Source organism: Numida meleagris, chromosome 3 (genome assembly GCF_002078875.1).
Source record: "Numida meleagris isolate 19003 breed g44 Domestic line chromosome 3, NumMel1.0, whole genome shotgun sequence".
Classification (NCBI taxonomy): domain Eukaryota; kingdom Metazoa; phylum Chordata; class Aves; order Galliformes; family Numididae; genus Numida; species Numida meleagris.
Window position 1 is genome coordinate 35,853,123 of NC_034411.1, and position 22,693 is coordinate 35,875,815.

General features: G+C 38.5%; 2 protein-coding genes across 9 annotated transcripts in view; one reads left to right on the forward strand and one right to left on the reverse strand.

Moving 5' to 3' along the window:
* Positions 46 to 8,573, forward strand: LOC110395878. 7 transcript variants are annotated; one of them, XM_021390866.1, is made up of 5 exons: positions 67 to 314; positions 2,361 to 2,512; positions 4,074 to 4,249; positions 5,099 to 5,146; positions 6,234 to 8,573. In XM_021390866.1, exon 5 carries the CDS (start codon positions 6,274 to 6,276, stop codon positions 7,228 to 7,230), a length of 957 nt encoding a protein of 318 aa, XP_021246541.1. In that variant the 5' UTR covers positions 67 to 314; positions 2,361 to 2,512; positions 4,074 to 4,249; positions 5,099 to 5,146; positions 6,234 to 6,273; the 3' UTR covers positions 7,231 to 8,573. The 7 variants fall into 7 exon arrangements, with proteins under 7 accessions (XP_021246542.1, XP_021246541.1, XP_021246540.1 ...); XM_021390865.1 differs by adding an exon at positions 1,760 to 1,833 and having other exon boundaries at positions 4,074 to 8,573; XM_021390863.1 differs by lacking the exon at positions 5,099 to 5,146 and having other exon boundaries at positions 4,074 to 4,775.
* The window catches only part of WDR64 (WD repeat domain 64), a 67,053-nt gene continuing 52,182 nt past the window's right edge, over positions 7,823 to 22,693 (reverse strand). The window contains exons 18-29 of one of the 2 annotated variants that reach the window (XM_021390858.1): positions 22,103 to 22,214; positions 20,729 to 20,771; positions 19,135 to 19,265; positions 17,743 to 17,848; positions 16,011 to 16,072; positions 15,501 to 15,610; positions 14,557 to 14,727; positions 11,994 to 12,093; positions 9,369 to 9,449; positions 9,159 to 9,192; positions 8,310 to 8,417; positions 7,823 to 7,903 (exon numbers count right to left, since the gene is read on the reverse strand). In XM_021390858.1, the coding sequence (XP_021246533.1) occupies positions 8,329 to 8,417; positions 9,159 to 9,192; positions 9,369 to 9,449; positions 11,994 to 12,093; positions 14,557 to 14,727; positions 15,501 to 15,610; positions 16,011 to 16,072; positions 17,743 to 17,848; positions 19,135 to 19,265; positions 20,729 to 20,771; positions 22,103 to 22,214 (1,039 nt within the window). In that variant the 3' untranslated portion in view covers positions 7,823 to 7,903; positions 8,310 to 8,328. Of the gene's footprint in view, positions 7,904 to 8,309; positions 8,418 to 9,158; positions 9,193 to 9,368; positions 9,450 to 11,993; positions 12,094 to 14,556; positions 14,728 to 15,500; positions 15,611 to 16,010; positions 16,073 to 17,742; positions 17,849 to 19,134; positions 19,269 to 20,728; positions 20,772 to 22,102; positions 22,215 to 22,693 lie in introns of both variants that reach the window. The other variant, XM_021390857.1, reaches the window with a different exon arrangement.

Consider the following 22,693-nt stretch of genomic DNA (forward strand, 5'->3'; position numbering starts at 1 on the left):
GAAGCGGCGCGGGACATAGCTCCGCCCCACTCAGGCGGGCGGGTTGGGCGGGGCGCCATTTGGATTGGTGGGAACGCTCTCTGAGCTGCCTTCCGTTCCCCGTGCCTGCCCCGAGCGTCGGTGCGTGCTTGGAGGCGTCCTGGTGGCTTTCGTTGTTGTGTGTTGGGGCTGACGCGCGTTGGTGGAAGTTCCGCGTTGGCGTTGGCAGCGCCTCCCGGTGCAGATGGTCGGTAACCACCACGCTGCTGGCGGGGAGGATCGCGGCCAGCATCCCGGAAGGGCTGTGTCACTGCGGCATTCAGCGCTTGGTTTCGGTTCGTTACTTTTACCCCTGCTGTCCGTCCAGTCGGTGTGAATTAAAAAAATATGACTAGCAGAAAATCCGCCTTAGGTGTAAGACTGTAGTTGCATCTGTTGCTTGCTTGCAGCGCTCACGTGTAAAGAAGCTAAACAGTTAAAGTGAAGATCTGAGTAGAAGGATGAATGCGGAACTTAAATGTGGTGGCTGCTGGGTTTGTAGTGCTGCTGTAACCCGTCCCCAGCTGAGTCACTGCGGTGATGGCCGTGCTGAACCAACCGCTCTCACAGTGCTCCTTACAGTGATTGCTTCACGTCGGTTCCTTCACAGCAAAGAATCCGTGACCTGTAGTAATTAAGCACACACGTAATGACAGCGTGTGTGAAAATTACAAACATGGGGGTGTACAGAGCCAAAAGGCATCCCAGCGCTTTGGCAGGACGTGATGCCCTGCAGCAGTAACCCAGCGAATGGGGAGAGGAGAGAAGTGGGTCAAGGACTGCAGGGGAGAAGTGAGGGACAGCTGTTACAGCAGTGAAACCCTGGGGTGAATGTTGGAATTGGTGCCCCAAGTCAGAATTTAAAATCCGTATTTATGTATTACTATAGATGCTTTCATTAATAAAAGCCCTGAGCGTCTATATCTCGTACCAAAATCTGATGACAGTAGTCAAACCACACAAATGAAAAAAGGCACAAAACCAACATTTTTATTTCGGAGATCTAGTTAATGGTTTTGGACATCTCATGCATGAGTTTGACTTCCTACGTAACCATCTGCTAATTCCACTGCGTTATCTCATCCTGCCTATTTGACGCGTTAAATGCATCAGCTGTAGTTTGATAGCTGGCGTGTGGTCTGCACGACCTGCAAATTGGGGCAGCAAGGGACTCTATAGTGCTCTACAGGGATGAAGGGGGAATCAAACGTTGTACTTCTCTTGACAATTCAGAGTTTGGATATCTGGTCCTTTTGTAATTACAAACAGGAAATGAATTATTTCTATGTATAAAGTTTCCTATTTCTGCAAAACATGAAAATAGCTAACTGCAGATCCATTCTTCTTTGTTTCTGTCCGTGTTGGCCCTGTGGGATAGCATAAAGGCAATAAATACTACAAATGCAGTAGCATAAAGTCACTTTAGAGTATGTCGAAGGGTGTTCTTGTTTTTGTGTTTCACACATGGGTAGGAATTATCAGATGGCTCATCCTTGTGTAATGTGTCTGATGTGTATCTGCGAGATCCTGCTCTCATTCTGGAAGATCCCAGCCTGAGCTAGTCAGAGCACACCTTTATGTTTCCCAACATTTATGTTGTGATGTAACATAAGCCATCCTGAGGTGTTAGTGCTGCAGTTCTACTGCAGCAAGGTAAAAGTGAGAAGTAGAACATCTGAAGTAAAGTGATCAACAACTGACCTGTTTTAAAATCTGTGATAAAGCTTCTTTTCTTTGTTAGTTTAACAGGAAAATGTGCTTACTTAAATTAAAATGAAATTTCCAGTGAGAAGTATGTCTAGGCTGATAGTTCTGGTAAGTTTTTTTTGACTGAATGACATTTTGAAGATTGTAGAGCTCTTTCATAATTTTGACTGTGTTATATGGATGACTCAGTCAGCAGGGCAGAAAAGCACTGTTTCCAGACAGTAGAGGGCTTAAATTCAATACATTAAAAAAAAAAAGTACATCAGATTAAAACTTCTTAAGTATATTATGTGTGGTTTGAGAAATGCTTAGAAATAGTTTGGCCATGATGGTAGCATAAGATATTTTAAAGCTTAACATATCGATCAAATTCCTCTTCACTGATTTTTCTTTTATTAATTTTCACCCTATGATTCTGCCTATATCTGGCATGCTCCAGTAGTTTTCAATTTAATTGAAAGTTGGATTATGATTGCTTATCTTAAAAATATGTTCTTATATCAATTCTAACGTTTCTGTTTTCCTTAAGCTGTTCTGCTCATGGGATGAAGAATAACCAGGGTAGACAATACAATATATGCATACAATTTAAAATGCGTAAATCAATTAAATCTACTTTTGACTATTTTCTGTAGATGGGATTATAAACAATCATAAGGTGAGCCTCAGAGTCAGAAGCACTGGAGCCGAGGAACTTTTGTTGAAGAAAACCAGAACCACAGAATTCTTCACTGAGAATTTCCTCTTCACTTCCTTAATCTGAAAGGGTGGATACCTTCAAGCGAAGGTATGTGAAGCGAGCATGATTACATTAAATCTCTGAAAGCTCCAAATAGATTTAAAGATTTGGAAGGCATCAGGGATCAGTGTGATCACCCAAAGTGACCTCTTTGTGTTATGTCCTCTATGAATGAATCATGAAAGGATCTCACAAAAGTATGTCTGTAGGAGTATGTGGGTGATATGCACCAGCATTTGGTTCATTAAAACTGTCTTCAATCAGATTATATCAACAGTGTAACTAACGTCATTAAAAACCTGTATTGTCTAAGTTAATATTGTAACAGACTCCTGCTGTAGTCAGGCTAGGCCGAGAGCATGGGCTGTGTATCTCACCTATCAACTAACGCAGTTAAATTTCTAATGCCATATGCAGGCCTCAGCCACTGAACAGGTACAGAGGAGAACAGAAGAGAAGCCATATCAATTTCTTGTGTCAGAGTCACATTTACCTCATTCTCAGAGGTTTGGCATCTGGGCTGATCACGATTTGTTCACTGCTGGGTGCACACAGCTTATGGAATCATTTTCCATTGAAAAGATGAGTGAGTGTGATTCTGACATTCCATTCCTGTGCAAATCTTTCTGTATTTGCTGAAAGTCTGCTGAGGTAAGACCTGTGCCCATCAACTTCACGAGAAAGTGGTTGTGGAGTAAACACAGTTCTGCCAAGTAATACCTCGTGAAGCTCACTGATCTCAAAAGGAAAACCACTGCAGCTTAGAAGTATTTGAAATAGATGTTTGTCAGTGCCTAGAACATCTGACCTTCTCTCTGTGTCCTGGATTTTTCCAGCAAAGGCAAAAGAACATGAATGCACACGTTGCCAGTGAGTAGCAGAAGCAAGCTGCTCATGAGTAATCCGATGGAAACGAGCAGTGACCTATAATTTATGTGATCCCTACTGCCAGTGGGAACCTGCTGGCTGCCATCCCAGTGTGTTGCCAACATTTTTATTTGGTCATCTGCCTCACTGCTGTGAGTTCTGCAAGTTCACTTTGAATACTCAAGCAGTAATTCTTGGCTCTGAGGAGCTCTCCTCCTGGATACCCAGATGCAGGGTTGTTTTTTTTGTTTGTTTTTGTTTTTTTTAAGGTGGAATCATTGGCACAAACTGATTCCAAGTGAAATAATAGCATTGTGGCTAGTTAAGCTTCTACCTAATGATTTCCTTTTAGGAGGAAATAAAGACGTAAGTGGTGGCAAAAAGAGGTTGTGGAATTATCTTTACTGATTGCATCAGCTATTCTGAGTTCTGGTGTGACTGTGGTGCTTGTGACAAGTTGGTTTTGATCTCTAAAAATGGATGTCAGTATTGAGAATAAAAGTACGCTAAGTTTGTAGTATACCAGCATATAAATAATTTTCCTTTTTGTGATCCCTGTGTTGTGAAATGATACATGGAGGTGCAGGTGAATTAAGTCTCTTTGCCAGCAGTTGCAGGACTCGGCCTGCCCTCTAGAGATCTGCTGGTTCAGAGTCCATTGTGAAACCCAGCACAGTGGTCAGTTCAGTTTTGCTTTTGAAGGCACAAAATCAGTAACAGCTCAATCTCCCTTTCTTTGTAGGTAAATCTTCAAACTGCTCCTGCAGCGATTGCTACCAGTTTAAAATATTGAGGATTTTTTAAACCTCACAATAATATAAGTTTAACTACAATATACAGAAAACGTGGAGCCTGTTACAGAGTTCAATTATTTCTTATTCACATTGACCTCCTCTTTATGGAGAGGACAACAAACAGGTAAATTTTCTAGCGTATTCTTCCCTACTTTCAGGTGTTCCTCTGTTGGAGAAGAACAGATGTTCAAATCCCTCCATAAGATGTGTGCTTTGCTGTGAGGCCCCAAATACTGTTCTAGTCTGTGTTACTATGACTAACGTTTTTCTTCTGCAGTATCTATATGTTATCCAGAAAACCATAAACCAGTCTGAGGTTACCAGTTTCCTCTGCTCTGTCTGAGCCTGCCGAGGGCCTGAGCTGTGCCTGGGTGATTTTCTCCCAGTTAGGGAGTCATACAGAGCTATGTATCCAGATATTTTTAAAACAAGATATAATAGATTTAACAGTATGATTCAATCATTAACAGGAAATTGCAGGGATGCAAACAAACTGGTTTGGCAGGTGATGGGAAAGAAACAGCTGTCTCATCACATTTAAGCTGAACATCTGAGGCAAAGGAAGCCTGACTTCTAAGGCAGTTGCACAGCACCTATGAGGTGTTGCTGTAGATTTCTTTAACTTGATGTTGAGACCCACTGTGCCTGAGGTAAGCTATGCCTAGACTTATATGGATGGCTTGTGCTGCTTTTTACAGTTGATCTGTTTCTCTGATAAAAAGGGATTCTGAATAGTACTTAAAAATATTTTCTCCACGTTTCTGGTAATGCAGACAGTGAACTAGTAGATAAAGGCCTGTGTCTTGGAGAAACCTAGGGAAGCATGAATAATGTGCTAATGTGGATAAAAGTTTATTTTAAGCTGGAAACTCTAGTATAACAACTGAAGATCCTGTAAGACAAACAAACAAACTTTATGGCAGCATGTCAAGTGTAAGGTGTAGAATATCTTCTTTGCTGATTATTGCTTCAGATTTGAGGACAAACATGCGGCACAGTAGTGGAAGGAAGCCCCATGTAGGTAAGTGGGTGCAGACTGCTTGTTATAGGAACTTTAGTACTTCTCAGTGTTACTAGCTGCTGTAATACATACTCTCAGGGCAAGTCTGGTAGGCAGATTCTTGCAGTTCTTCAGCTTTTTTTTCTCTGGTTGTCCTTACCCTCTGTATTTTTGCGGGTGATGTGATGATAAAGGCAGGACAGACAACAGCACAGCCTGTTAATGTACCCATTTACAAACTCCTCAACTGGCCTATGTTACGTGAAGCTTTTTTTAGTTCATGGAATTGAAACTATCCTTTTCTTCTGCTTTTCACTGACTTTATTCATTCATTTTACAACTGTCGCACAAGACTCTGGTTTTTCTAGGAATATGATGCCTTCAAACATGAAAGAGCTGTTAGTATCTTGCTGAATTACAGCTTTCCAAAAAATGTCATATTTGCTGATGGCTCAGAAGTATCTTAGCTCTCTTGAAGGGAAAGGACACCTGAAAATTAAGAGGGTTGCTCCATAATGGACTCGTATCTATTTGTGATGATTTCACAGTAACTCAACCTGGAGAACAGCTAGAGGTAGAGCTTAGTAGCACTCGATTTTTATCAGTCTGTCTATTTTAGACAAACACAGAGATGGTCTGAGCTGACATAACCTCTAGTTTTGAAAGCATGCGGATAATGGAAAGATACTTCATTCAAGTCAATGAGATACATAAGATCCTTCAAATTTTCTTTGAATTTTCTTGACATTTCACAGTTGAAAAAAAGGAACGCTTAGTTGGGAAAATGTTTATTTTAAATATTTTGCTCAGATCTAGTGATTTTCTAGGATCAGATAATGTGATCAAATGATCTTTGTGCTTTCTTGGGAATAAGGGAGGCCCAATAAACTGTTTTCCTTGCCCTGTTATTCTGTGAGAATCCTCTCTTTTGGAAACACTGCATCAATTATGTCTAGCCACACGAAGTGCCCTGTTCCTTTTTTGTGTCTCTTGAAAGTACTTTTATTCTTTGCACTACTGGTAACTAATTTTTTCTAGTAGCACCTGCTGTACACTCATATGTTTTCATCTGTAAATAATCCAAAATCTGCTTTATGCTTTTATGCAGGTATTGCCATATTCCTTTTTGCTGAGTCTTCCAGCAGGAAATGAAAACTATATATCTGTTCCTCCTTTCCATTCTATATTTGCTTCTAAAACCCACTAGCAGCAGAGGAGTTATATTTGGCCATAATCATTTCACTGAATATCAAGTGGGCAACATGAACCTGATCCTCTCTGTCCCACATGGTGGGTCAATGGAACCTGAAGACATCCCTGATCGAGAGGCTGGCTGTTGGGATGCAGAGACATCTTGTATTTTCTCTCATGAGTGTCCTCCTGGAAGCATTCAAAATTATGAGAAGTGTAAAGTATCTACCAAACAAGACAGGTACACCATAGAAGTGGCTCAGGCTCTTGCTGAGGAAATCAACAAAATTACTGATGGTTTCTTTCCACATGTTGTTATAAACCACCTACAGAGGTTCAAGATGGATGCCAACAGGGAAAAGGAAGAAGCCTCCTTTGGAGTTCCCCAAGCAGAACAGGCCTGGGAGGATTACATGGAATTCTTGACCACTGCAAAATCACAGATGACAGGGGGCCTGATTCTGGATATCCATGGACAAGCACATCCCGAACAGTGGATAGAATTAGGTTATACACTTTCAAAAACTTCTCTTAATTTGGGTGTCCTTTCTGCATCAAATTCCTCCATTAGATATCTGGCCAATCAGCTAGTCGGTGTGTCTTTTGAGACTCTGCTTGCAGGGAACAGAAGTTTGGGTAAATATATTGAAGAACAAAATAACAGTTACGTTTGTGTGCCTTCTCCATCCAATCCTAGACCAAATAATGGGAACTATTATAGTGGCGGATACATAACAAAGACTTTTGGCTCCCGTAGTTCTGGTGTTGTTGATGCCATTCAGATTGAACTACCACAGTGGGTGAGGGCACCTGAGGAACGTCCCAAATTCTGTAAAGCTCTAGCAAAGGCTGTAATGAAATTCTGGCAAACTAACTACTGCAGTCAGTTCAAGCATGAGTTACTGCCATGCTGAAAAAAGTTATCTTAATTAAGATACCTTTCCATAATGTAGTAATGATCTGAAACAACAGAACAACTGATACACCTAGAACACTTAAGCCTGAAATATAACTGTGGATGCTGGAGGAAAAATAGCCTCCAAAGGAATACAGAGACATCAACAGAGAAAATTCACAGCTAATACTCAACAAGCCTATTAACAAACAGCTTTGTGCTAGATCCAGCATTGAAAAGACTGTCTGAAAGATATCTGTGGAACTATCAATTGTCTGATAAGCTTTTCTGTTCTTAATTTCTTTCTAGTAGCATGCTCTGTTCTCTAGGATACAATAAGTGTCTATTCTTCTAATTAATTCTGTATAGTGCAGTGCTTTAGTGGATTGTCTGTTCAATAAAATTGAGTATCTCTGCTTTTCTTCTGACGCTTAAAAAAGGCAAAAGAATGAATTCATTCACTACTTCCCAGCAGCAGGCAGATATTTACCCACTACCTGGAAAGCAGGGCCATGGCACACATAGTGGTTAGTTAAGATGATGAACACCTTAATCACCTCACCTTTCTCCTCCTTTTCCCACTCTTTTATTGCTGAGCAGGCCATTATGTGGTGTGGGATATCTCTGGTAAGTTCATGTTAGCCATACCAGATGTGGTCTCTCCCATCTTCTCCTGCACTTCCATCCTATAGCTTGAGAGTGGGGAAAAAAAACACCTTGATGACACAGGCAGCTCTCAGCAATAGGCACAACAGTGTTCTGTTATCATGCTTTTTTAATCACAAGTCAAAACACAGTCGCATATGGACTGCAATGAAGAAAACTAGCTTAATCCTAGCCAGAGTTAGTACATTTCTTACTCTCTAAAGACATCTGCATGGCAGCAATAGCAGTATTTTTGCATATTTATGGCTCTGAATATTTAAAGCAGTTAATCACAGTAACGTGCTTTTCATTCTTAACCATCAACAAGTAGAGTGAGATGGAATGAGAACTGTCTTGTTATAATCATGCTAGAATTTTTTCTCTGCTTGAAGAACTGGGAAAGATGTAAAGATTTTATTTCTATATGCTCAAGGAACCTGCTAAACCACTTGCCTTAAGATGAACATAATGCTTATGTGTCTTGATTCTGTTCTCCACTGAGCTCTGACTCCATTGTCAATCCAGTTTGAGAGGACATCTCAGGTTTGTTCCACTGAGGATCTGTAGAAATAAATTGCAAAATTTCGAGAGCTAATAAATATATACATGCGATCAGACCACTTTATACTGTTTTGTAACAACACAGACAAAAAAAATTGTTGTGCATGTAGCTCACAAAAAAATCTGATCACATTTTATGTAAATCTGTTATGGTGACATTGGCTTCAATTTATTTGCTCCTAACTTATCAGGAAAGAAAATAAAACATAGATTTCCAAGGCACATTAATGGTCAGAAAAATGGCATATGTGCCATCTATTTGAACAATATGTACCAGCTCCCACATTCATTAGGTTAGTATGGAGGAGATATTCCACCTGTAAAGCTGCTTTTAAAACCAGTAAGTCATACATATTTGAATGCTCTATTCATCCCACCTAATCAGCCATCTAAATGTTCAGAGTCTTGTCCAAGCTAGTTCACTAGGCACTCTCTATAGAAAGAAATCGGCGCTACTTCAAGGGGTAATTCTTTCCATCCTGTAATAGGTGGGATTGATGAGGCTGTGGAAGTTCTGGTCTCACTCTAAAGAAGGAAAAACCTAGGAAGCCTTGTTAGCTCATAATAAATCTAATCAATAGTACCCACAAAATGGTATTAACTTACAGTTAACTTACAGCCAAAGCTTTGTGCAGATAAGAATCAATGGTCTTTGTGCTGGCTAAAAGAAAAGACTCTGAAACAATAACTTTCTTAATAATATGAGGCTGAACAGGAGAAATTAATGGTTGGACTACTCACTTTGAAGGATGCTCTCTTCAGCTTGTTTCTCAAGCTTCCATCAAATGGAGAATGGAGTTGGGTTGGTAGTAAGGCAGACCATGTGAGAAAATTAAATTGAGAAACAGTCAACAACAGAGTGAGTGAGTACATGATGTTAATCATTTACTAGTCCTAAGGACTTCTGCTGCTTGAACACCACAACAAAAGGTGGGAAGCACTTGTGCTTACCTTGTATATAGGAAGATGCCCAAATACTGCACCAGTAACTTTGCTTCCTGACTCGATGCTTTCCAAAGGTTGTCTAGGAGGCTGATCAAAGGAAACCAAAATGAGTGCATTAGAAGCTAAAGACAAAGGTAATGAAGAAATACTGTTACATACTATTAAATTATTGAATAGTGTGGGTAGCATTCATGTTATCTGAAGAAGTTAATATCATTACTACGTGGAGAGACTGTGGTTTAAGCACAGGTTTTGAACATTTTTAGATTTGAAGGGGATTATTCGTCTGCTATAGAAAAGAGATACCAGGCAAGATTCCAGCTTCCCAAGGGACAAAAATTCAACACAGTTAATAGCAATTTTTTTAAAAAATCACCTAAATTTAATCTAGTTTTAAATACTTACTTAGCTATATCACCTATTAACATTTTGTTAAGTTCAATACAGGAATCATTTTCACGTTACTTGTCAGATTTGGTGGATGCGTGCTATTAGAGGTCAGTGGAAAGCAGTGGAAAGCTAGCTGAAGGGTCATGGAGTAAGAACTCCTTCCCATGTGATAGTTTCATCTTAGGACTGTTGGTCTGGCTCACTCTGTTGGGCTATGCAAATCACAAACACTTCAGCAACCAGTTTGGAAAGACATACATGAACAAAAAGACGTTGCTGTTGTAAACCATAGGATGTTTCAAATTAGTGAAAATACCTCAAGTACCTTGATAGTTCATCTGCATTCACATGTATCCTTAGACATACCTAGGTATTATATGTACAGACAGGGCAGGAAATTTAACTGTTCTTACACAATATAGCAGTGATTTCACCCTCAGAGAGCAACTTACGGTTCTCTAACATGGGAAAAGAACATATCTAAACCTTGAAATAGTGCAAATAACTCATTTCCACCAAATCTGAAAGTGAGTTTAGTTTGAAATGGTATAATGCACAGAGACTTTCTACAAATATTTTTTCACACAACTGAATGTGCTGAAGTAATAATAGTTTGAGATATCACATCTTCATCAATGAAAAACATTCCTCAAGGAATCCATTCCAGACAGATATTACTTATGTACATTAATTACCAGGCATTACCTTTTTCAGAATGATTGGACGTCTGGATTACAATGAGTTAATCGTATACTCCAAGTATTTGCACAGACATCCCTAGTCTGAAGTGCAAACTGAATTTCTTAGAGAAAAATAAACTGTTTTTCTCTAAGGCTAATGAAAAGAAATCAAACCTTTTTCCTAACAAAAGCCCAATCACAAGGAGACTCTAGTGCCAACATGTGTGAACAGGCAAGTATTTTCCACTGTGAGTCTTCTCAAATGACTAAGTAAAAGCCAAAGTGGCACTCGCCTCTACTGGCTTGTCCCACAGTATACTCAGCCACTGACTGCTACAGTCAGTTTCATGTTTTATTCTCAGCATCAACATATTTCTTCCCACTTACACTTCTCTTTTATTATACAGTGCTGAGTCTACAGCTGTTGAACTGCAGGGGATGAGTGTTCAACTGGTGTTACTTTGTACTGTGTGCCCTTACAGCGAAAAAGCAGTTTCCCTGATTTAAACAGAGGCCACTTCAGAGACTGTGCAGCATCCCTGACTGGTATAACTGTTAAGTAAGGGAGCTTGTCATCTTGTTGCTGCCTTGGGGTGAAATGACAGAATGCCTCAAAACTCCGTGCTTGGCAACAAGTAATCCACTAGCTCCAACTAGTTGAACATTCAGAGGAGATGAGAGCTGATCCTTGGTATCACAGGATGAGGAAAAGGAAAAAACTATCTGGGCAAGATGGGGCAATAAACAGTAGAGAAGTGAGCTCCATTCTCCTTGTCATTCCACCCAAGGTACACAGAGAGAACTGGTCACATGGAGTAATAACTTCTACTGACTGCTGTTTGGATCTTAGCTGGCCACATTAGTATTAGGATAATGGATTCTGTTACATAGGAGACCCATTGTACCACAGATTTTAGGAAAGGATGTAAAGAATTCATAGCCCTCGCTAAATATGAGGGAAGAATGGTCAGAAAGGTGTTAATAGAAGGTTTTATTTTTTTGACAAGCGCCCATAGAGTTTGTATCTTTTTCCTTTTCTAGTCCAATTCCAAAAGGAGAAGTTTCATTTGTTCCCATGACTTCTAAAGGCTATACCATGTGAAGATGGAGGAGTTCCACCATTATTCAGTTAGAGAACTAGAAAGAACTATTATATATCAGCAGGTGCTCACCATTGTTCTAATATTTTCATACATCCTTCAAGTAAACCTTGGATACCACTTGGACTTCTGTTGGACCATGTGAGAATTCTGGGTTTAAGGTTTTTTGTTGTTGATGATTGTAGTTTTTTTTTAATGCTATCAAGCCAAACAAGTGAATCAGTATGTTCTTTCTTCCACATTGGAATTTAGAGGTGTAAAACAAAGACAATGAAAACCACAGAATTTTCACTGATCTCTTTGTTAATGCATTTTTGTTCTAGCTTGTCTACTGAATGAGAATATATAGGGTTATTTATGGCTTTTTTTCTAAATGAGAAAACAGTTTTCTAATGAGAAAACAGTTGCATTTCCTACTATGTTGCACAGAACTGAAACAAATCAGTAAATACATTAGATACCTTCGGAGAAGCCAGAGCTTTGAAAAACTTCAAGTCCTGAATTGTGTTCACATGTTTATCCTTTTTTAAAATTGAAGGTGATCTGGTCATTGATTTCCACCTGTGCATATAAAACAGAAAAGGACAAGAAATGAGAAGCTCCTATTTAAAGAGCCAATTTAAATTCAACACTCTTAGTTGGCACCAAAATAAAATCATTTTGAAGTATAAATTACTCCATATGTCTCCAAAATATAATTTATATTGGGAGCTTCAAATGTGTCACAAAGTGTTTCACCAACACTTCTTCAATCCAGATACTGGCTTGTCATCTTTAGGAGGAAGGATAAGTTAATACATAAAACAGTCTTTACTGCAACTCAGTGCAAGTTCACTGTCTGATAATGTTTCTTTTTTGGTTCTGACTATAATTGTTCTATGCCTCTGTAATAACAAAGAAGGTTACCTCCGGTCCACCTTATGAGGCTGTACATGTACAAGTCTATGGGACCAGATGACATGCATCCCAAGGTTCTGAAGGAACTGGCTGATGTGGTTGCCAAGCCACTCTCTGTTATATTTGAAAAATCATGACTGTCAGTTGAAATCCCAGGTGACTGGAAAAAGGGAAACATGCCTCCCATATTCAAGAAAGGGAGAAAGGAAGACCTGGGGAACTACAGGCCAGTGAGCCTCACCTCTGTGCCTGGGAAGATCATGGAGCTGATCCTCCTGGATGAGTTGTTAAGGCACGTGCAAGAGAGGAGGTGATCTGAGACAGTCAGCACGGCTTCAACAATGCTGAAGATTGTGCCTGAACAATCTAGTGGCTTTTTATGATGGAGTGATGGCATTAGCGGACAAATGAATGGCAACAGATATGTCATCTATCTGGACTTGTGCAAGGCCTTTGACATGGTCCCACATCACATCCTTATTTCTAATTTGGAGAGATAGGGATTTGAAGGCTGGACCGTTAGATAAATAATTGGTTGGATGATCATAGCCAGAGAGTTGTTGTCAATGGCTCTATGTCCAAGTGGAGGCCGGTCATGGGTTGTGTCCTCCAGGGGTTCGTCTTGGGACAGGAGCTCTTCAACATCTTTATCAATGACATACAGAGTGGGATTTAGTGTACCCTCAGCAGGTTTGCTGATGCACTAAGCTGAGTGATGCAGTTGAGACAATCAAAGGAAGGGACGCCATCCAGAGGGACCTGGACATGCTCAAAAAGTAGGCACATGAGAATCTAATGAGGTTAAACAAGCCCAAGTGCAATGTGTTGCACTTGGGTGAAGACAACGCCAGGTACGAATACAAACTGGGAGAAGAACTCATTGAGAGCAGCCCTGCAGAAAAGGACTTGGGGGTCCTGATGGACATGAAGCTGTAGATGAACCAGCAGTGTTTTCCTGCAGTCCAGAAGGTCAACTGTATCCTGGGCTGCATCAAAAGAAAAGAGGCGTGGCCAGCAGGGAGAGGAAGGTGATTGTCCCCCTTCTACTCTGCCCTCATGGTGTCCCATCTGAAGTACTGTGTCCAAGCCTGGGGCTCCCACTACAGGAAGGATGCGGAGCTGTTAGCATTTCCAGAGGTTCCTGACTATTTGCTGCCTTCAAAAACACTATAGGGATTAGTCCTTCAAACACAATCAGGAACTTCTCTTTACTGATGAGTTACTGTTCTGACTTCAGTGGGTCTACTCACATTAGTAAGAAATCTGTGTAAGAATAAGTTAGCAGGATACCAACCTAAATAGGCTAGCAGTAAAGCATCTTGGAGCTTTCCCATTGTCTCAGAGTTCTTTGTTTAAAAGTTAGCCTAAAAATGCACATGGTACATGAAGCTTTATAATTAAAGCCTGTTTGACTTCTTTAAGCCATGCAGTAACTTTTCAATTTGTCAATAAGAGCCATGTGCATTTTGCTTCTGCATTTGCTCAAACCACTTGTTAATAAAACAGGGAGATCTGGGACTTATTACAGCCTTAGCTAGGGGACCAAGGTTCTCCAGCTTGACTTGCAGCCAATCCACATCCCTTGAGAACTCTGCCTAGAAGGAAAGAGGTCCAACACTGCTACTGAGCATACAACATTTACGTCAGTGTCAGAACGTTAGGATCGGAGGTATGTGAATCTATCTACAACATCCTAGTAAACTTAATTAAACCATCTTTTACATGGAAATATTGTTTTTAGGTTGAAACTTCACAGTAATCTTTTCTAATAAAGTTTTGGGTATCCCAGAAGTATATCAGCTTGCAGAACTGAAAAAAAATAGGCTACTAACCTGAACAGAATAGATAACATGTAAACTGTAATTAGGCTAAAATCGGAGACAATTATCTAGTCATTACTATTATTCAATTCAAATCTCGATCATCACCTAATCATGAGTCACCTAGTTATAAGAATAGTGAGATTTATCCATGGTTTGTAAAACCATTTTTTTTAAAAGGCTTATAGTAGTTCCTTAGAGGAAAAATTTTTATTTTTATGACCTTCAGATAAAAGGTACTCTGTAAGTATAATATTTCAGAATTATTCCCCCACTCATGCATGCATGTAAATATTTGAGATCTTACTTGTCGCTATCCGGCATGCTCTTCTTTTCCATATGCTTGCTTTCCTCTTTAATTATTATAGGAACATCTTTAACATCACAAGGCAAAATCAATCGACTGATATCTGATAGTTCAAATTTCCTGGACTGTCCAAAGTAACCAAGATAGCATCCATTCATGGCATGCCAGAGTCTACAGATATAGTAAAAGCAGTGCCAAAGGACAGAAAGGAAAATCAATGCTTTTAGAAATGGAGCAAGAATGAAAATACATTATCAAGTTCTGCAGCACTGCTCTAGAGTGCAGTATGCTATCTAAAAAAAATCAATGAGAATGAAGTTCACTGTTTACTGTGTAAGTAACTTGAGAGTAAAAAAAATCTCAGAAGGATGTTGTAAATGTCAGAAAACAAATAAATAGTTAATCATTATAACTAAACTGAGGAATAAAGGCACCAATATCCTGAACTGCTCCAACAGTAAGGTGCTGCCACCACAGCAAGATCTATACAAAACTTCCTCACTGACTCTTTAAAAAAAAAAAAATCCTTTCAAATGTACTTCTTAGCCAAGAAGGAATCACACAGTTTTCTATAAAGTAGCTTGAGATTAAAGTGGCTTAAATTTGCTACACTCAGTGTTGAGGACCCACGTTAACTTAGCAAGTACTGAAAGCTAAAATGGAATTAGAACAGGAGGTAATTTCTAAAATTAGGGAATTGTTTCCTATGCAGTCAAGGTCACCTTGTTGAAAGAAAATGACAGTCTAGTAAAAGGTCTGACTCACTGGGAAAAGTAGAATTGTTCACATTAAAAACTTAGTTCTTGCAGGTGCAGAACAGAAAATGTGCCCAATGTTGCACTTTATTTAAGACCTAGCCTGTATGTGAGTCCATCAAGAAGAGGACCTTTGGAGGCAGTTCAACTAACTGGCCATAGAAGTAAGAAGAATTAGTCATTTTGTACCTGACTGAACCATCAACAGATGCTGTTACTACCACATTTTTCTGCTCTTCATGAAATAAGTCAATGACTTCAGCAGAGTGTGCCATCCAACAGAGCTCCTCCTTTATTTGCTGAGGGGAAAAAGCAACATAACCACATTTTAGGCAGTTCTGTATGTCACCATGGTTACTGGCTTAGTGGTTTTACCAGCAAGGCTTTCTGAAAATTAAGTGATGATTTTTTGTACCCTTCACCAAACAGGCTGCAAATGGTATGTGGTAGAAATTCTACTTAGAAGACAAGGATAAATTCATTCTAATTTAACCTCTTTCAACACAATGGAGTAATACTACCAGCATTCTACTTATGTCTTTTTTTTGTTTGTTTTTCATGACATCAAATTATTATTTGATGACCTTTTTGTGCAGGAAACCATTTTAGTCCCCGTGGAGGTCTGAATCCATTTTTTTCCACTATTTGTCTTACCCTAGTATACTGTTCAGGTTAAGAAAATGTCAGATTTTCCCTTACGTTCTTACTGTTTTGTGGATCTTCTAGGAATGAAACAATGCTCCAGCACATGATATGTCCTTCTATTTAAAAATGGAAAAAGCAAAATGTCAATAAATTTCATTATTGCTACAGTTTCTTGTTGCTAACGTATGCTCTTGGTAAACACTGGGCAGAATGACAAAAAAATCACAGGCCAGTGGAAATTATTTTAGTGGGAAAGTCACTATCTCATTGTCAAGCACACAGAGTAGAAAATACACCATTTATTAGTATGCAAACAAATACACATGCCATTTTGAATAATGTTTCTTTGAATGGATTTGAAATGGAAAGAATGCAGAGTTCTTTCCTTGAATGACATGAGTTAATAACAAGAGTAATCTTTTCCGGGCTGTTATCTATTACACAAGCTAGATTTGAGTTTTCAAGTGATGAAAAACTATTTTTCAATCCTGGTAAAATGGACAAAGTTTATGATTAATTACATGCATAATGAAGGCTTAATGTTTTACATCCTAGTGCACTCAGGTGGAACTAGAATCAAATAAACATTTTTCTTATGACCTCTGACTGCTCAGTTTCCCACCTAGGCTCCCTCTTCCCTGCTGATGTTGCCTCTTACATCCCTAATTTCTACTACTAGACAGAGGAATCTTCTGTGTTATTCCAGCCTTCATACTGGACACATCTGATTTACAGGACTGTGCATTATCAAGCAAGCAGAGAGGCTGACAGAGTATTTGTCCTCCTAAAAAGGAAAATCAGTAAAGGGAACAAGACTTTGACATTAGCAGTGCATAAGGCATGAGAAGCATATACATTCAGTGGCACAAACACAAAAGGACAAAGGGACAGTGTCAGATGAATAGGTAATAGGGTGGATGCTTTTCCACAGTTAATTAAAATCTTGTTCAGTGCATGCACCTTATTGATTTGAATCAATGAAGAGTGGAAACTTCTCTTCATTTTCAGCATTTCAATCTCCTGCTCAGTTTTGAACCAGATGAAATAAAAAAGAATAAAACACACACACACAAAAAAACCCAAACACCTCAATCCATCCCGATGTTGATAGCATAATAGCAGGAAACCATTAGGAAACAGTTCCAATAGATATTTCAGAAGAAAAGTGGCACATTACAGGACAGAAATCTTAAATGACAGATGCAGAAGAGGAAAATTTCCAGGGTGAGTTGAGAGGTTTGGAGGAGAGTCAGACAGCAGATAAACTGTTAGATTTTCTCCCAGACAAAAGACAGATTTGGTGTGAAATTAAGTCTAACAATGAGCTACAAGCACAGACCACACATGCCTTCTTTCCTTACACAGCTGTATACTGATGAGGCCATTAATGTGTGCACCATATCAGTGTCTGAATCATGGCTCTTGGTACAGCCAAAGCATCAGGTTTTTATTTAGTTATGCTACCACAAATGTGACATTTTTGTTTGTTCTTAAGTAGCCTTTGGTATTAATACAGTAATTCAGATGGGAGATGCATACAGATTTTGTAAATAAAGTAAGTTGTAATTTCTTTTTGAAAGACTATTTTTAGTGCAACTAATTCTAAGCTTTAATCTACCATCTTTTCATATCATGAAATACCATTTTCAATTGTTTAATTATAGCTTTGATGGAGAAAGTCTAGCAGCATTTGCACCTTCATTTTCACATTTCTGGCACATTAACAGCATGATCTTACGTAGTTCTACAAACTGTCCTGAACAGAATGACTAGCACATTCACTTACCCTTACTGCCTGCCAGAAGCATTTTAGTAGAGATGTCTGTACATATTGCTGTCAGAGGAACTGGATGATATTTCGAAAATGGCAAAATTTCTTTCAGTAAGTTCCCCTAAAATAGAATAATTAAAATCACATTTCTTTTTATAACATCTACATGAAAAAAACAAATCAGTGCATCAGGAGTTGAGTGCTATTGATTTGGTCTGTTCACCATTAACCCAACTTACACCCATTTTGAAAGCTGCTGAAAAGTACTTTCCTCATCTAATGAATGACCAATATGGCTGAGGTGTATTCTTCTGGACTGTTATCTCTTCTACATCAAAAGCACAACATATTTCACTCTTCAGGCAATTCACAACTCAATTGTACCTATCCCTACTTCAACACTTACCTCTCATTTGCTGTTAAATATCACTATGCATTTCATTTTCTACTGGCCTGTCATTCCTTGCTGCAAATGGACACATGATGTCTCCCTCACGAGCCTGTTATGTTTTCAAGCAAGTACCAGTAGCCTTTTTTCCCCTACTGTCCCTTCAGGTCTAGGAGGTGAGGGAAATAGTCATGAGGATAAGGAGAATCTTGACAGTGTAATGATGATGATCATGCCAATGATGACATCACCATCATTTGAACTTGGGAATTCCTACAGGAATCTAAGCACACAAAGTCTGTATCTACTGTATTTGTGAACATTTACCACTGTATTGTATTTTTTTTTAAATAAAACATCAGCAAAAGCTACTTCATATTTCTGAAGAATTCTCCCAAGAACTTGCATTTGCTATTTTACAGGAAGCTAGGGCTTCCTGTTAGGCTCCTCCTTCTATCTGTGTTTACTTTTCATCTCTTGTTTAGAATAACATGCTTTCTGGAATAGAGTCTTATAGATTTGATGTGATACGACAACTAAGCCATTGGCATTCTGTTGCATGACTGGCTTTTCATGATTATAGCTACAGATGAGACATGCTCAGATACCATTCTGTCCTAATTAGTAACCCTACTGGTGCTAACTGGCTTCTGAAATGCTATGGCCATATTTCTCCTCATCTGAGCACAGGATACTCTGCTTTGTGTATTATGCTTTCTTAGATGGTACATGAAGTGCGTGAAAAATCAGCTTCTACACTTTCACATAACTTTACAGCCAGTTTTTGTTATAAATCATGTCTCTTCGCTTTCCACTGGACATTACTCTCTGCTATTGTTATTAAAGCAGATCTAAATTTGTCTGTGGAAGAAACTATTAGCAAAAAAAAAAAAAAAAACAACAACCCAACAATGAAATATCTACTGCTGCAAGTGTTACTTAAAAAGCATGTTTCCAAAGATTAGTAGAATTAACTTTTTAATGATCCAATCCCATCCCAAAGACATTCAGAAAGCTACCTGAATACTCCATAGGTAGATACAGCCATTTTCATGAGCAGAAGCCAGTATTGGTGAATACCTTCCTACATCCCTGGGTGATTCTGCGTTCGTTTTCGAGTACTGGATATGCTTATACCTAAGTGTGTCTTCTGCTTTGGAACACAAATGATCATACATTTTCTAAACAGCTTTTAGAACTGCTTTTGAATGTACAGAAATTACATAAAGATAGAAAAAGCTAAATTTGAAAATAAACTCCATCATCAAGATAGCATTACCATAAAAATGCTACAGATATGGATAGATGACAACTGACAAGAAATGAAAACAATCTTGATGGTCTCATCTAAACTGGCCAGCATTATTACTCCATGATGTGGTAGAACCTTATTCAGAGCACAGCAACAGATTTTACAGAAACTGCACATGCTAGTGAGAATGAACGAAGTCATCAGGACAGCTGAGAAGCAGTTCTGAAGCCTCTGTGTGAGGATTCCAGAGATGAACATAAATTTAGCAACTAAATGAAGTTTAATAACAAAATGACATTTACTGACCCTGAAATCATAGATTTTTATATTCATTTCTCAAATTCAAAACTTTTGATAAAATCAAGGTAGTGGTCACAGCCTGTTCTGAGTTCCTGCTCTGACTTGACTTCCCCAAAGCTAGAGATGCTGGGCATCCCTTGAAGGTCCTCAGCAACATGTACATTCACTGTGGGCAAGACGTACCATGAGTGTCCATTTCATTGAGCAGCTACGAGGCTTAGGGATATTCTGTTTTCAGAGCATGCTTTCTTTGCTGAATATATTTAGCCTAACTCCAGATTGCAAGTGATCACATTTCTTGTTATTGGGAAAACCTGCCTTCCAGCAGAGGATGTTTAAGGGTCTCAGAAGAATCTAGAGGATCTACTTCTTGCAAATGCACCAACTCTCTTTGCACAGCTTTAACTGTAAAGCACTTGGCTGCCTATTTTTATTTATTGTTTAAGGACATATAGAAGGATTATCCTAAGTGCAGAACACAGGCTCTTGTTCATCACTAGCAAAATGGTGGTGAATATGTTGAAAAATAGTGTTTTGTGGCTGAGAATTTGCTCTCCAAAATAGTATTATCCTGCTCTTTGAATACGTTGTAGTTTCCATGGAAATAAGTATGAGGCATTACTTTTGGAGCAACCTACGTACTGTAAGACTTTTCCCACTAAAATTCTACTTGATTGTGAAGATTTTCTCTATTAGGCCATTTATTCATACTTGACTCAAGTTGGCTCTTGCTATACCATTTCAAAAGTCAATTGCTCGAAAGCTTACGTGACAGATAAGTTTGTGTGAGTGACAATCCCAAATTCTGCAAGGTTATCAAATCATGCCTATTTAGAAAAAAACAGCAACTGAGCCTTTCAGATCCTGCATCCTGGCCTAGCTTCCAGGAAATTACTGCAAAGCAAGGGTGAGCAAAACTGAAGTGCATCATCCACAAAACCAACGGCATCTTGATTATTCTAAACTCAGTTTGCCAGATGAACTGACATAATCACTGTGGTAATCTGGGCAGAATTCAGGGATCAGCAACATAGATAATGAAAACCAACAGTTCTCCATACCTGCTGTTATCTGAGTATTATTTTCATCACTTCCTACATTTTCCTAGAAGCAAGGAATAAAATGTAACAGAATTATAAAATGGAACTTGAAATGGAACAGATCTCAAGTAGAAATTATTTTAAGAATTTATTTTTTAAATGGAGGATTCAAAGTTTCCCACAATTTTTGTTCATCCCATAGAATTTCATCTGAAGGAAATCAAAATCAGAAATAAAAATATCACAGATGAAATTAATCGGAATAGGCTAGGAGCATGCTAAAGGTAAATTTGGCTGAAGGGTATTTATTTTTTAGGAAAAGCAAAATTCATCATTTATAGTCATATGAATGTGCCCTAGATCTCTAAGAGAATGTAATTCAAAATATTCTTATTGTCATTATTGCGTTAAGATGAAAAAAGATGCATGTATAGCCACTATATTTACTCATGTCTAGATCTTCAGTGTAAAAGTTTTTGCATTTGTTTCTTATTATATTGGCTTCTGAGGAGCCCCAAGACTGACAGTATCCAGTATTGGCTTCAAAAATTGCTAAGTCATATAAATTATGTGCCTATGAGTGTTTGAGGTTTCTTAGAAGAAAGCCTTTTCAACCTTATCCTATCAACATGCAAGAGTTGATGTTTTGGGCTTTTGGGGATCTTTTTAAAAACTGCAAATGACCATCCATTCTGTCCATTTTGTTATTCAAATAACTACATAGCACAGAATATTGTATATTTTAACTAGGCTTGCGTCTACTTAGGAATCTATGAAAGTGCTCTACTGAAACAAAATACCGGAAAAAAATTTAAGAGTGAGCAGGATTTTCTCCCTTTCACCTGATTGCTACTTATTGCTCTGCAGATATGTCATATTCTTCCGGCATAAAAGGAGTAAAAGTATCACAAAACTCATCATGCAAAAATGCACAGATTAAGATACATGCAGCTTGACGGTAAATTTGAAAATATTATCCTAACAGTCATTTGAAAATGCCCTTGAAATTGCATCCAAGCAAATGTCGTTGCAATGTAGATACAGTCCTTTTTTTATTCAAGTACTTCATAATTTGTCTGTTTAACCCTCCCATTCCAGTTCTTCATACTCCTGTTTGAAAGTCAGAATTGCTAGTGACAAGCATCTGAGAAACATTTTGATAGTCAGCTATTCCATGTAGCAGAGCGCTAGCTGCCTAATAGAATGTATTCTTAATTCCCCACCTCATTCCTGCTGCAAGTTTAGATTAAGAAAGTTCTTTTTTTTTTTCTGTAATTCTTGATCTTCAGTTTTGTGCATGACTTTATGGGGAGATTTTAGTAAGCTAGAGGATTTTAAAATCTAAACAGAAAGTTGTTTCTGATGCTACCGAACCCCTGAAACTGCTATACCTACCTTATTTTGGTTCATATACCTATTCTTGTACTTTGGGAGATCATCGTCGATATCACTATCAATATCCAAATCACTACTGACAACAGCAGTAGAGGACAGAGAGCTAATTTTCCTGTATGAAAAAATAATAACTGGGCAAAGATGGCTGAAAATATGAAGATCACTGACAGTCTTGAAGATGCTGTTTGTTTTCTGGAAATCAACATGATCCAGTGTAATAAAGCACAGTAAAATATTTCCTGAAATGATCAGACTGATTAGAATAAGAATTGTTGGTGTTTTAGAAATTTGTGCAAGTAACTTGGTAATATTCACATTATTACACAGCCAAACTCTCCTATCAAGACTTTTGAGCAAGTGAGACCCACAATAAGTCAAAATTAACACTGATATTTCTCCTCCAAAAGTGAAGAGGGAAAATTCACTGCATGCCAGTGACTTTTCCCCTTCATTTTACACAGTGTTTTTCTCTGCAAAGGGTTTTCAGCTAATTATAAAAAATGATTTTCAGTTTGTTAAAATAATGCTCAGAAATAAGATTGTGTGGAAGGAAAAAAAGTTGGATGCAGTATTTCATGTCTGTTTTTGAGT

Excerpts from the sequence above, each read along its gene's own strand:
- LOC110395878 (XM_021390867.1), top strand. The coding sequence starts at position 6,274 with ATGAAAACTATATATCTGTTCCTCCTTTCCATTCTATATTTGCTTCTA.